The following is a 13,042-nucleotide window of genomic DNA, read 5'->3' as shown; positions in this document are numbered from 1 at the left end:
CACACACATACATATATATATATACATATATACACATACATATCTTCATATCTACATATCTATATACATACAGTATCTACATATATACACACACATATATATATATATATATATATATATATATATATACATACATACATACTCTATCTATATAACACATACATACATACACACACACAAATTATATGTATGTATGCATGTATGTATGTATGTATGTATGTATGTATGTATGTATATGTATATATATATATATATATATATATATATATATATATATATATACACATACATATACTTGTGTGTTTGTTTGTATGTGTCTATATGTGTGTGTATAGGTTTAGGTCACTGAGTGCAAGGGAAAAATAATAAATTATAGTCTGTAAGTTATTAAACAGTAAAACATTAGCGTTTTAAGAAGTACAGGTACATTGAAATTACATTTTCTATGTGAGCGTTCAAATTTGTGCCTCTGGTAATGTGCCTTACCGGCATTTAAAGAAAATTAGTTTTGTGTCCTCTGCAGTGTTAAGAGAAAAGGCTTTGGTTTGGGATAAAAGGAAAAAGGTGTAAAGAAAGGAAAGTTGCCTTTTTCTTTTTATATAGTATAGAGATGTGTTCGCTGACGTTATGATGCCTTTTGGGGACAGTCGCGGTGGGTCTTGTGTAGACTGGTGAGACGACCCGCCATTAATCGGCTGTGATGGCACTGTCAGTTCTCCACTCGTGTGTGCGTGTCTTCATAATTCGAGGTGAGGACCTGATAATCGTCGTATATACGTGCAAAAGAAAGTGTGAATAGCCTTAATATTATTTTGCCGTGGTGTAGAAAGGGGTCCCGTGTTTGCACTTGTCTGGGCTATAAGCGCAGGGGAGGATGAAAAAATTAAAAGGGCTCACTTTGACTTAAGGCAGAAGCGCAGTCAGCGTCTCAAAGGCCGGCACAGCTATGTGCTGCAGCTGGCTGCTCGACTTTTGCTGGGCAGGAGACCACCAGTTTGCAGACACGTTCATGATATCAAAAGTCTCAGCGCTCTTTGGAGGTCATTCATATATATATATATATATATATATATATATATATATATATATATATATATATATATATATATATATATATATATATATATATATATATATATATATAGCAAAATAGCGCGCCGCTTAGCGAGAAGTAGTGTGTTAAAAGTAATGAAAAGAAAAGGAAACATTTTAATAATAACGTAACATGATTGACATTGTCATGAGTGTTGCTGTCATATATATGCCTGCCTAAATAAGTCACCCTCGATTTGCTCTTACTTTTTTACCATTCATTTAATCATGGCTAGTGGCGGAAAAATTATAAAATGGAAGGAGGATGTCTTTACCAAAACAATTATTGATGGCGAATCGATTATTATTCAAAGCTTGAATTGGTGATCTGTTTTTCTGTGTTAACCTCATATTTTTCATACTTCTTCTCAAACTAAGGTGGTGCGAGGGTAAAATGAATCGTGATGCGCTGATCAATGTAATCCGTGTACCAGGAAATCATGCATTGACAAAAGCTCCCTTTGCTTGTAATGCAAAGTGTGATTAAATGCATTATTTTTAACGTTATGGAGCACATGCATCAAGCTTCTCAGATGTGCTTGTGCTAAGAATAGGAAAGATTTTAAAAATAACGTAACACGATTGTCAATGTGACCTTTTGTAAGTAGTGCCTGGAAGATTCAGTGTGTAGAAACTCTAGAGACCGCGTGTGTATTAACTTGTGGATTTTTCTGTGAGTATTTGGTGGCAGTCTGACGAAGTTGCTTCAGAAGACAGCGTTAGCCGCGGAGCTCAGCTCAGAGCAAAATGCTGTGGGAGGGGAGATGATGACGTGACTCCCCCACCCGCCTTAACTGTCAATCCCCCCACAAACACAGTCTCTCAGGAATTTGCATAAGCATCACCCCTTCACCTACAATTTTAACTTAGTTACAAAGTGATCAAAACTCTGCTTTATATCCTCGTCCCTCTCATTAAACTTGTATCCGTGATTACCTGTGGGTATGTGAAACGCCAGCGGTAGCCTGTCTATGAACTTAATTTAAAGTTTATGTTTACACCTTGCTTTCTTTCCGAGGTGGCAACACTCATGAATATGGTAGTATATGTCACTCGCTCACTTCTTATTGTTTCGCTGCCTTCTCAATTATAAAATGCATGTTTTCTTAAGCTTTTGGAGGTCTTCCTGGTTTTCTACGCACTGCGTTGACAGTCAGTTCACGTGATTACGTGGGAGGCGTGATGATGTCACACAAAACTCCCCCCCGTCATTCCAGCTCAACTCCATTACAGTTAATGGAGAAAATACCTTCAGTTATGACCATTGAAGTAGAATTTCAAAATGAAACCTGCCCAGCGCTTGTAAGTAAGCTGTAAGGAATAAGCCTGCCAAATTTCAGCCTTCTACCTACACGGGAAGTTGGAGAATTAGTGATGAGTGAGTGAGTGAGTGAGGGCTTTGCCTTTTATTAGTATATATATATATATATATATATATATATATATATATATATATATATATATATATATATATATATATATATATATATATATACTGTATAAGTGTGTGTATACACTCACCTAAAGGATTATTAGGAACACCATACTAATACGGTGTTTGACCCCCTTTCGTCTTCAGAACTGCCTTAATTCTACGTGGCATTAATTCAACAAGGTGCTGAAAGCATTCTTTAGAAATGTTGGCCCATATTGATAGGATAGCATCTTGCAGTTGATGGAGATTTGTGGGATGCACATCCACGGCATGAAGCTCCCGTTCCACCACATCCCAAAGATGCTCTATTGGGTTGAGATCTGGTGACTGGGGGGGCCATTTTAGTACAGTGAACTCATTGTCATGTTCAAGAAACCAATTTGAAATGATTCGAGCTTTGTGACATGGTGCATTATCCTGCTGGAAGTAGCCATCAGAGGATGGGTACATGGTGGTCATGAAGGGATTGACATGGTCAGAAACAATGCTCAGGTAGCCCGTGGCATTTAAACGATGCCCAATTGGCACTAAGGGGCCTAAAGTGTGCCAAGAAAACATCCCACACACCATTACACCACCACCACCACCAGCCTGCACAGTGGTAACAAGGCATGATGGATCCATGTTCTCATTCTGTTTACGCCAAATTCTGACTCTACCATTTGAATATCTCAACAGAAGTCGAGACTCATCAGGCCAGGCAACATTTTTCCAGTCTTCAACTGTCCAATTTTGGTGAGCTTGTGCAAATTGTAGCCTCTTTTTCCTATTTGTAGTGGAGATGAGTGGTACCCGGTGGGATCTTCTGCTGTTGTACCCCATCTGCCTCAAGGTTATGCATGTTGTGGCTTTACAAATGCTTTGCTGCATACCTCGGTTGTAACGAGTGGTTATTTCAGTCAAAGTTGCTCTTCTATCAGCTTGAATCAGTCGGCCCATTCTCCTCTGACCTCTAGCATCAACAAGGCATTTTCGCCCACAGGACTGCCGCATACTGGATGTTTTTCCCTTTTCACACCATTCTTTGTAAACCCTAGAAATGGTTGTGCGTGAAAATCCCAGTAACTGAGGAGATTGTGAAATACTCAGACCGGCCCGTCTGGCACCAACAACCATGCCATGCTCAAAATTGCTTAAATCACCTTTCTTTCCCATTCTGACATTCAGTTTGGAGTTCAGGAGATTGTCTTGGCCAGGACCACACCCCTAAATGCATTCAAGCAACTGCCATGTGATTGGTTGATTAGATAATTGCATTAATGAGAAATTGAACAGGTGTTCCTAATAATCCTTTAGGTGAGTGTATATATATATATATATATGTATATGTGTGTGTGTGTGTGTGTATATGTATATATGTATATATATGTTTATATATATATATATATATATATATATATATGTGTGTGTATATATATATATATATACAGTAATCCCTCTCCTCGATCGGCGAGGGGTTGCGTTCCAGAATAGATGAAAATCCGTGAAGTAGAAACCACATGTTTGTATGGTTATTTTTATATATTTTAAGCCCTTATAAACTCACCCACACTGTTAACATTATTAGAGCCCTCTAGACATGAAATAGCACCCTTTAGTCAAAAGTTTAAACTGTGCTCCATGACAAGACAGAGATGACAGTTCTTTCTCACAATTTAAAGGATGCAAACATATCTTCTCTTCAAGCTGGCGCCGTCAGGAGCAGAGATATCAGAGAGATAGAGAGAGTGACAGAAAAACAAACAATCAAAAAGTCAATACGTGCTGTTGGGCTTTTAAGTATGAGCACCGCGATAAAGCAGCCACAAAGAAGGGAGCAATGTGAAGGTAAGTCTTTCAGCATTTTTTAGAGTAGCCTCCGTATCTTCTAAACAAACAGCCTAATCTGTGCAAACAGCCCCTCTGCTCACACCCCCTCCGTCAGGCGCAGAGAACGTCAGAGAGAGCCGCTGAGATTAAAGGAAAAAATCAATACGTGTTTTCATTTCTTAGAGGAGCGTCCATATCCTCTAGGCATACAGCCCCTCTGCCCACACCCCCTCCGTCAGGCGCAGAGAATGTCAGAGAAAGACCGAGAAAAGCAAACAATCCGCTCGGGGAAGCACATCGTATATCATTGAGGAGTTTTAGTTAATATGTACGTGCTCTGATTGGGTAGCTTCTCAGCCATCTGCCAATAGCGTCCCTTGTATGAAATCAACTGGGCAAACAAACTGAGGAAGCATTTACTTTAAATTAAAAGACCCATTGTCCGCAGAAATCCGCGAAACAGCGAAAAATCTGTGATATATATTTAGATATGCTTACATTTAAAATCCGATAGAGTGAAGCCGCGAAAGTCGAAGCGCGATATAGCAAGGGATTACTGTATATATATATATATGTATGTATGTATATATATGTGTATATATGTGTATATATGTATATATATATATATACAGGCATATATGTATATACAGGCATATATACAGTAATCCCTCGCTATATCGCACTTCGACTTTCGCGGCTTCACTCTATCGTGGATTTTAAATGTAAGCACATCTAAATATATATCACGGATTTTTCGCTGGTTCATGGATTTCATGGCAATGGGTCTTTTAATTTATGCTACACGCTCCTCAGTTTGTTTGCCCTGTTGATTTCATACAAGGAACGCTATTGGCGGATGGCTTAGAAGCTACCCAATCAGAGCATGTATTACATATTAACTAAAACTCCTCAATGCTATAAGATATCGCGTGCGCTATGAGCTTGATTGTTTGCTTGTCTCTGCCTCTATCTCACCCTCTCTGACATTCTCTGCGCCTGACGGAGGGGCTGTGAGCAGAGGTGCTGTTTGCACAGAAGCTGTTTACCTAGTGGGTACGGACACACCTCTAAGAAATGCCGCTTCCAAAAGCACACTTATTGATTTTTGATGGTTTGTTTTAATCTCGCTCTCTCTCTCTGACGCTCTCTGCGCCTGACTTGGAGGAGATGTGAGCAGAGGGGCTGTTTGCTTAGAAGATACTGACGCTCCTCTAAAAAATGCCGCGGCAAACTTAAAAGCACACGTTTTAATTTTTTGATTGTTTTCTTTTCTTTGCGAGTTCTCTCTCTCTCTCTCTCTCTCTCTCTCTCTCTCTCTCTCTCTCTCTCTCTCTCTCTCTCTCTCTCTCTCTCTCTCTCTGAAATTCTCTTCTCCTGAAGAGAAGATATATTTGCATTCTTTTAATTGTGAGAAAGAACTGTCATCTCTGTCTTGTCATGGAGCACAGTTTAAACTTTTGACTAAAGGGTGTTATTTCATGTCTAGAGGGCTCTAATAATGTTAACAGTGTGGGAGAGTTTATAAGGGCTTAAAATATATAAAAATAACTACACAAACATATGGTTTCTACTTGAGATTTTTCATCTATCGCGGGGGGTTCTGGAACGCAACCCCAGCGATCGAGGAGGGATTACTGTCTATATGTATTGGAATTGAACATACAGAGTATCAGTATTAAGTTAAAGTTATGAGAAGGCCTTGTTAAAGTAATGTGTTTTCAGCAGTGTTTTAAAGTGCTCCACTGTATTTGCCTGGCGAATTCCTATTGGCAGGCTATTCCAGATTTTAGGTGCATAACAGCAGAAGGCCGCCTAACCACTTATTTTAAGTTTAGCTTTTGGAATTATAAGGAGACACTCATTTGAAGATCTAAAGTTACGATTTGGAATATAACGTGTCAGGCATTCCGATATATAAGATGAAGCGAGATTATTTAAGGCTTTATAAACCATAAGCAGTATTTTAAAGTCAATCCTGAATGACACAGGCAACCAGTGTAGTGACATCAAAACTGGAGAAATGTGTTCGGATTTTCTTTTCCCAGTTAGGATTCTAGCAGCTGCATTCTGCACTCGTTGCAAGTGATTAATGTCTTTTTTGGGTAGTCCTGAGAGGAGTGCGTTACAGTAATCTAGTCTACTGAAAACAAAAGCGTGAATTAATTTCTCAGCATCTTTCAATGATATAAGAGGTCTAACTTTTGCTATGTTTCTTAAGTGAAAAAATGCTGTCCTAGTGGTCTGATGAATATGCGATTTAAAATTCAGATTACAGTCAACGGTTACTAAATTTTTTACTTCCGTCTTAACTTTTAATCCTAGTGCATCAAGTTTATTTCTGATAACCTCATTGAATCCATTATTGCCAATTACTAAAATTTCAGTTTTCTCTTTATTTAGTTTGAGAAAATTACTATTCATTCATTCAGAAATACCAGTAAGACATTGTGTTAGTGTATCGAAAGAGTCGCTATTCCTCAATATTCCTCATATGAATATTACTGAAAGAAAAATGTGGGAAAAATGTATTGTGAAAACAATACTACATCTATCCATTTTCCAACTCGCTTGCCCTGAGCAGGGTTGCAGGGCAGCTGGAGCCCATTCTAGAAAGCACAGGGTGCATGGCAGGAACAATATCTCAATAGGGTGCCAGCCTGTTATAGGGTGAACACTCACATACACTCAAATCAAGGGCTAATTTAGCATTGCCAGTCCAACTAACCTGCCTGTCTTTGGACTGTGGGAGGAATTGAAGGACCAAGAAAAAACACATTTGCACATGGGGAGAATTTGAAAACTCATCAATGCAGGGAGCTCCCAGGGCATGAACCTAAAACTATTATTTATTAACTTAAATAATTTAAAACAGGAATAGATTCCTGAGGTATATCACTGCCAGTGGAAATAATTAGTGCAATATTTTTTTTAAAAAATCGTGCATAGTTTTTGTTTTATATGAGTGACAGAATAAATCTTGCTAAATAATTTGGCAAACAGTTCAGTTTGAAATGTTTAGCCTGTTATTTTTTATCTCGACATTTGGATTTAGTGCTGCAGTCCCTTCATCTCACAGGCTTGTTGGTGTCAGTTCTTCCTCTCTCCCTCTTTCTTATACATGTCTTTCTTGTCAGTCTTCTCAGTTTGACTGTTTAATAGGTTGTGAGGTGCTCAGTACTTATGTTTTCGGGCCATAGAAATAAAAGCACTCTTTAAAGTTTTAATGGTGTTGTTTCACATAAACAATAAATGGTCCACTAAATAAAGGGTGGCGTGTCATCTGCCACAGAAGGTGCATTTGGATGAACTCTGCAATTTTATTAAACAATCATGTGATGATCCAATGCAATTGGGTCACAACCTATAGTTCAAGAAACACTGTACTAAGATGATAGCATCAAAGAGGTGCTTGTGTATCCATTCAACTAGTGCCTCAGACTTGAGATTTCTGAATTAAAGCCCCAGCACAGAAATTATTCACAGGCATTATTCCCTTCTACAGATGAGTTTGGTCCATACTGCATACATACACATTAAGGAGACTATTTCTCACCGCATATGTTCATGTTATCTAGATCTGCAGTTCTCAACTGGGTCAGGGGTGTTGTCCCACCAGGGGGCCCCAGTAAACTTTCAGGAGGTCACAAGAAGGCTGAAAATAATTGTAAAATTGCAGAAAAATATTTAAATACCTAAATATCAAACTACAGCAGGAATGTCAAGTTTATCTTTTTAAAGCAGACTGCTTTATCAATTTTTAAAACATATTACATACAGAGCCTAATTAGTGCACCATTTAAAGCCCATTTCATATTGTAGTGATTCAACCTGTGAGAGAACAGAAGCAACTTAAAAGGAGATGAGCTTGACTATGTAGGAGGTTGACAAAGAAAAGAAGATGGCCTGTCTACCTTGAAAGCTCATGGGGACAGCAATCTCCTGAACAAACTTCAGATTTTAGATAAGCGTCTCCCAGGACCAACAGCAGGAGTTGGTCAGGACATTTTTCTAAAAGAGTTCATAAAAAGTCCTTCCAAGGATATTCATTAGCTGCTGGTGTATATGTGTCAGCTTTTCCACCACTGCACCTCCGGTTGTTTCAATATTTAGATTATATCCATATGTAATTGAGCTGGATTGCATATGCACCTGGCTATTAAATGCATCTCCAGTATATAATACATCATGTCCAGATAGACACTGGATGGACGTAGTAATAGTAGTAATTTAAATGTATGGTGTGTAACAACAACATTTATTTATATAGCACATTTTCATGCAAATAATGTAGCTCAAAGTGCTTTACTTGACGAGGAAAGAGAAAAAAGACAAAATAAGAATTAAAATCAGAGAACGCTAATTAACATTGATTAAAAGTAAGGCCCGATGGCCACAGAGGACAGCAAAAACAAAAAAAAACTCAAGACGGCTGGAGAAAGAAAATCTGCAGGGGTTCCAGGCCATGAGACCTTTCAGCCCCCTCTAGGCATTCTACCTAACATAAATGATCCGTCCTCATTGTATTCATGGTTCTCATGGAAGGACTTGATGATGACGGTCACATGGACTTCTTGCCTTTAATCCATCAATGTAAGGACATCATGGTGCTTTGATTAGATTGTGGTGGCGCAGGTCACCACCACAGAAAACTGGAAAAAGAGCAGAAGAGAGAGTAGGGGTTAGTACGGATTTTGGAGCCACCATGAATAGTAATGATAGTTAATTGAATATGCAGAGCATCAGGATTAAATTAAAATTAAGCTATGAGAAAGCCATGTTAAAGTAATGTGTTTTTAGCAGTTTTTTAAAGTGCTCCACCGTATCAGCCTGGTGAATTCCTATTGGCAGGCTATTCCAGATTTTAGGTGCATAACAGCAGAAAGCCGCCTCACCACTTCTTTTAAGTTTAGCTCTTGGAATTATAAGCAGACACTCATTTGAAGATCTAAGGTTGCAATTTGGATTATAAGATATCAGACACTCCGATATATAAGATGGAGTGAGATTATTTAAGGCTTTGTAAACCATAAGCAGTATTTTAAAGTCGATTCTGAATGACACAGGTAACCAGTGTAATGACATCAAAACTGGAGAAATGTGCTCGGATTTTTTTTCTCCTAGTTAGGATTCTAGCAGCTGCATTCTGCACTAGTTGCAGTCAATTTATGGCTTTTTGGGTAGTCCTGAGAGGCGTGCATTACAGTAATCTAGTCGACTGAAAACAAAAACGTGAACTAATTTCTCAGCATCTTTCAATGATATAAGAGGTCTAACTTTTGCTATATTTCTTAAGTGAAAAAATGCTGTCCTAGTGATCTGATTAATTTGCGATTCAGGTCACAGTCAACAGTTACCCCTAAATTCTTTACCTCCGTCTTGACTTTTAATCGTAATGCATCAAGTTTATTTCTAATGACCTCATTATATCCATTATTGGCAATCACTAAAATTTCAGTTTTTTCTTAATTTAGCTTGAGAAATTTACTACTCATCCACTCAGAAACACAAGTAAGACATTGTGTTAGTGAAACAACAGAGTCGGGGTCATCAGGTGCTATTGATAAATACAGTTGCGTGTCATCAACATAGCTGTGGTAGTTCACGTTATGCCCCAAGATAATCAGACCTAACGGAAGCATTTAGATTGAAAAGAGCTGCAAACCCAGGATAGAGCCTTGTGGAACACCATATAGAATATCATGTGTCTTTGAAGCATAATTACCACAACTAACAAAGAATTTTCTACCTGCCAGGTAGGATTCAAACCAGTTTAAGACACTGCCAAAGAGGCCCACCCAATGACTAAGGTGATTTCTAAGAATATTGTGATCAATGGTATCAAATGCGGCACTCAAATCTAAGTGGATGAGAACAGATAAATGGCCTCTGTCTGCATTTACCCACAAGTCATTTGCTACTTTAACGTGTGCAGTTTCTGTACTATGATTTGTTCTGAAACCCGACTGAAACTTATCAAGAATAGCATGTTTCTTGAGGTGGTTATTTAGCTGCATAATGACTGCCTTCTCTAGAATTTTACTTAAGAAAGGCAGGTTACAAATAAGTCTAAAATTTTCAAAAGCAGAAGAGTCAAGATTTTTTTTCTTAAGTAGGGGTTTAACTATAGCATTCTTAAGACAGTTTGGGAAGACCCCCGTATCTAATGATGAGCTTACTATGTCAAGAATACTATCAATTAGCACGCTCAATACTTCTTAAAAAAACTTGTTGGTATTGGGTCAAGGACGCAGGTGGAGGTCTCAGTTGAGAAATGATTTTATATAAATCAGGTAAATCTATTCTGGTGAAAGAATTTAATTTGTTTATAGTGGAGTACTGGGGCTTAAGAGGATGCACAGTGTTAGGGAGATACTATATTATTTCTAATATCATTAATTTTTTGATTGAAAAATACAGTAATAGCCTCACAAGTTTCATTGGAAGTATTCTGGAGGCATTCCACTGAGTGACCTGGTTTTAGCAGACGATCATTCGAAGAGAATAAGACTCTGGGATTACTAGCATTGTTATTTATAATTCTAGAGAAATAGCAGCGCCTCTCAAGATGGACTGTGTTATTGTATTCTGTGATTTTAACCTTAAATATCTCGTAGTAGATATTTAGTTTAGTTTTTTTCCATTTACGCTCAGCTCTCCAGCATGTTCTCTTTAAATCAGACATTCTTTGGGTCTTCCATGGTATAAGAATGCTAGAAGATTTTTTTAACTGTCTTTTCAGGTGCGACTATGTCAGCAGCAATTCTCACCTTAATATTCAATTTTTCCACCTTACTATTTACATTATCCTCGCTATTGTAGTTAGCACTACAAATGGACTCGTTGCTTAGAATGTTTGTAAATTTTGAAGCTGCTGATGAATCAAAGAAGCGTTTTTTAACAATATGCTTCCCGTGAATGTTTTCTATCATTATTTCTATATTAAATAGTAAAAGAAAAGGGTCTGATAGACCAATATCAATCATCTGCTTCACATCAACTTTCAGTCCTTTAGTAATTACTAAGTGTAACATATGACCTGCTTTATTTGTAGGCTGATTAACGAGCTGTCTCAAATCAAAAGAGTCCAGGAGGTTCATAAATTCTTTTACTTTTGGGTCACACTGTTTATCAATATGAAAGTTAAAGTCACCAACTATTAGGAGCGTGTCATGGTTCGTAATTATAATTGACACCAAGTCTGAGAATTCCTCAAAGAAAGACGCATTGTATTTAGGAGGTCTATACAAAGATAATACTAGAAACTGAGAAACTCCATGAATAGCAATGACAAGATACTCAAAGGACTTGAATTTACCAAAACAGACATCTTTACACTTTAACTGGCTCGAGTAAATCTTTGCTAAACCGCCGCCTCTCTTTCCTTGGCAATCTGCACGAGTAAAGCTGTAATTCGGAGGCGCAGATTCGATTAAAAAAGGTTTCACTAATTTTTATTTATTTTCTAACAAATCTAAACATGCTGTAAGAACTATAAACATTTAGAAAAATTATTCCATAATCAAACTGAGGTATTAAGTAGTATACTTTTGAAATGATTTTAACCTTTTAAAATTAAATTGCAAATTACATATCAATTTAAAAAGAATGTTTTAACACATTCCTGTCAGACCATAACAATAAAAAATAAATATATGAGAAGGAAAGGCTATATGTGATGGATAATTCATTTATTCTTCTTTCTGTTAAGGAACATCACAAAAGATCAATTCCAAAAGACACATGGAACCTTCTTCTAGATTTTGGCAATATGATTGCAGACGACATGTCAAACTACGATGAAGAAGGTAATGGGCTTTTCTTTATATGTCAATATGTATGGATGGTTTAAACAAATTGAAGAAGCTGTAAACACAACTAATCTAAACTTCAGACATAAAAAAGTCTATTTTATTGTAGCAGAAGTTCTTGTTAAAAATGATCTTTTTAAAATTAATTGCAAAGAGCAAAGCTTTGTCTCTGCTTTTTATTTAATTCTTTTGTAATGTTTTTTTTTCTTGCTGTTATTTATTATGTGCTTACCACAAGATGAACTCCTCTAGCTTATTTGAATATACTGTTGAAAGGAAAACCGTTAAAGTACCAAAAATAATATTTTGGCTAAGACAAGGAAAAAATGTTTCAAATATTTTAGGTTTTACGTTTGTTATATAAATTAAAATTTCCTTTTCTTTGCAAGTCCAGCAAAATATTAAAACTTGTTTTTTATTTCCAGTATTGTATTTCAGAAGTGTAAATTATATTATTTAGGTTAGATGTATTATATTTTTGCTTTTTTTGCCCAATGCAGCATCTTATTTAATTTTATTTACGTTTGATATGTGAATTAAAATTTCCCTTGCATCTTAAATACATCTGAAAGTAAAAACTTGTTATTTTACTGTATTGTGTTTCAAAAATGTATGATATATTATTTAGGTTAGATAATTAATATTTCTTTTACTTCTAGTTTGCCAGATGCAGTATCGTATTTCATTCTTGTCATGTCAAATATTAAACATATGGAATTAATCTGGTAATTTAAAATACAATTTACAGAAGAAGATGCATTCTTAAGTTAAACTCTATCCCCAATTAATGTATTATCATATATCTCCCTTTTTGGTGACGATCATGTCGAATAACATCAGTGTGTGATCCGCAGTTACTTAGGCCTTGAGCTATAAACCTCAATTTCTTTCAATAACT

General features: G+C 36.8%; 1 protein-coding gene across 2 annotated transcripts in view; it reads left to right on the top strand.

Moving 5' to 3' along the window:
- dcun1d2b (DCN1, defective in cullin neddylation 1, domain containing 2b) overlaps positions 1 to 13,042 on the top strand; it is a 128,992-nt gene that overhangs the window by 97,712 nt on the left and 18,238 nt on the right. For both annotated transcript variants that reach the window (XM_039744656.1, XM_039744654.1), the window contains exon 6: positions 12,045 to 12,141. In XM_039744656.1, the coding sequence (XP_039600590.1) occupies positions 12,045 to 12,141 (97 nt within the window). The remainder of the gene's footprint in view (positions 1 to 12,044; positions 12,142 to 13,042) is intronic.

Source organism: Polypterus senegalus, chromosome 2, assembly GCF_016835505.1.
Source record: "Polypterus senegalus isolate Bchr_013 chromosome 2, ASM1683550v1, whole genome shotgun sequence".
In the NCBI taxonomy this organism is placed as follows: domain Eukaryota; kingdom Metazoa; phylum Chordata; class Cladistia; order Polypteriformes; family Polypteridae; genus Polypterus; species Polypterus senegalus.
The sequence above is the reverse complement of the archived record's forward strand: the minus strand, read 5'-3'. Positions and strand labels throughout refer to the sequence as shown.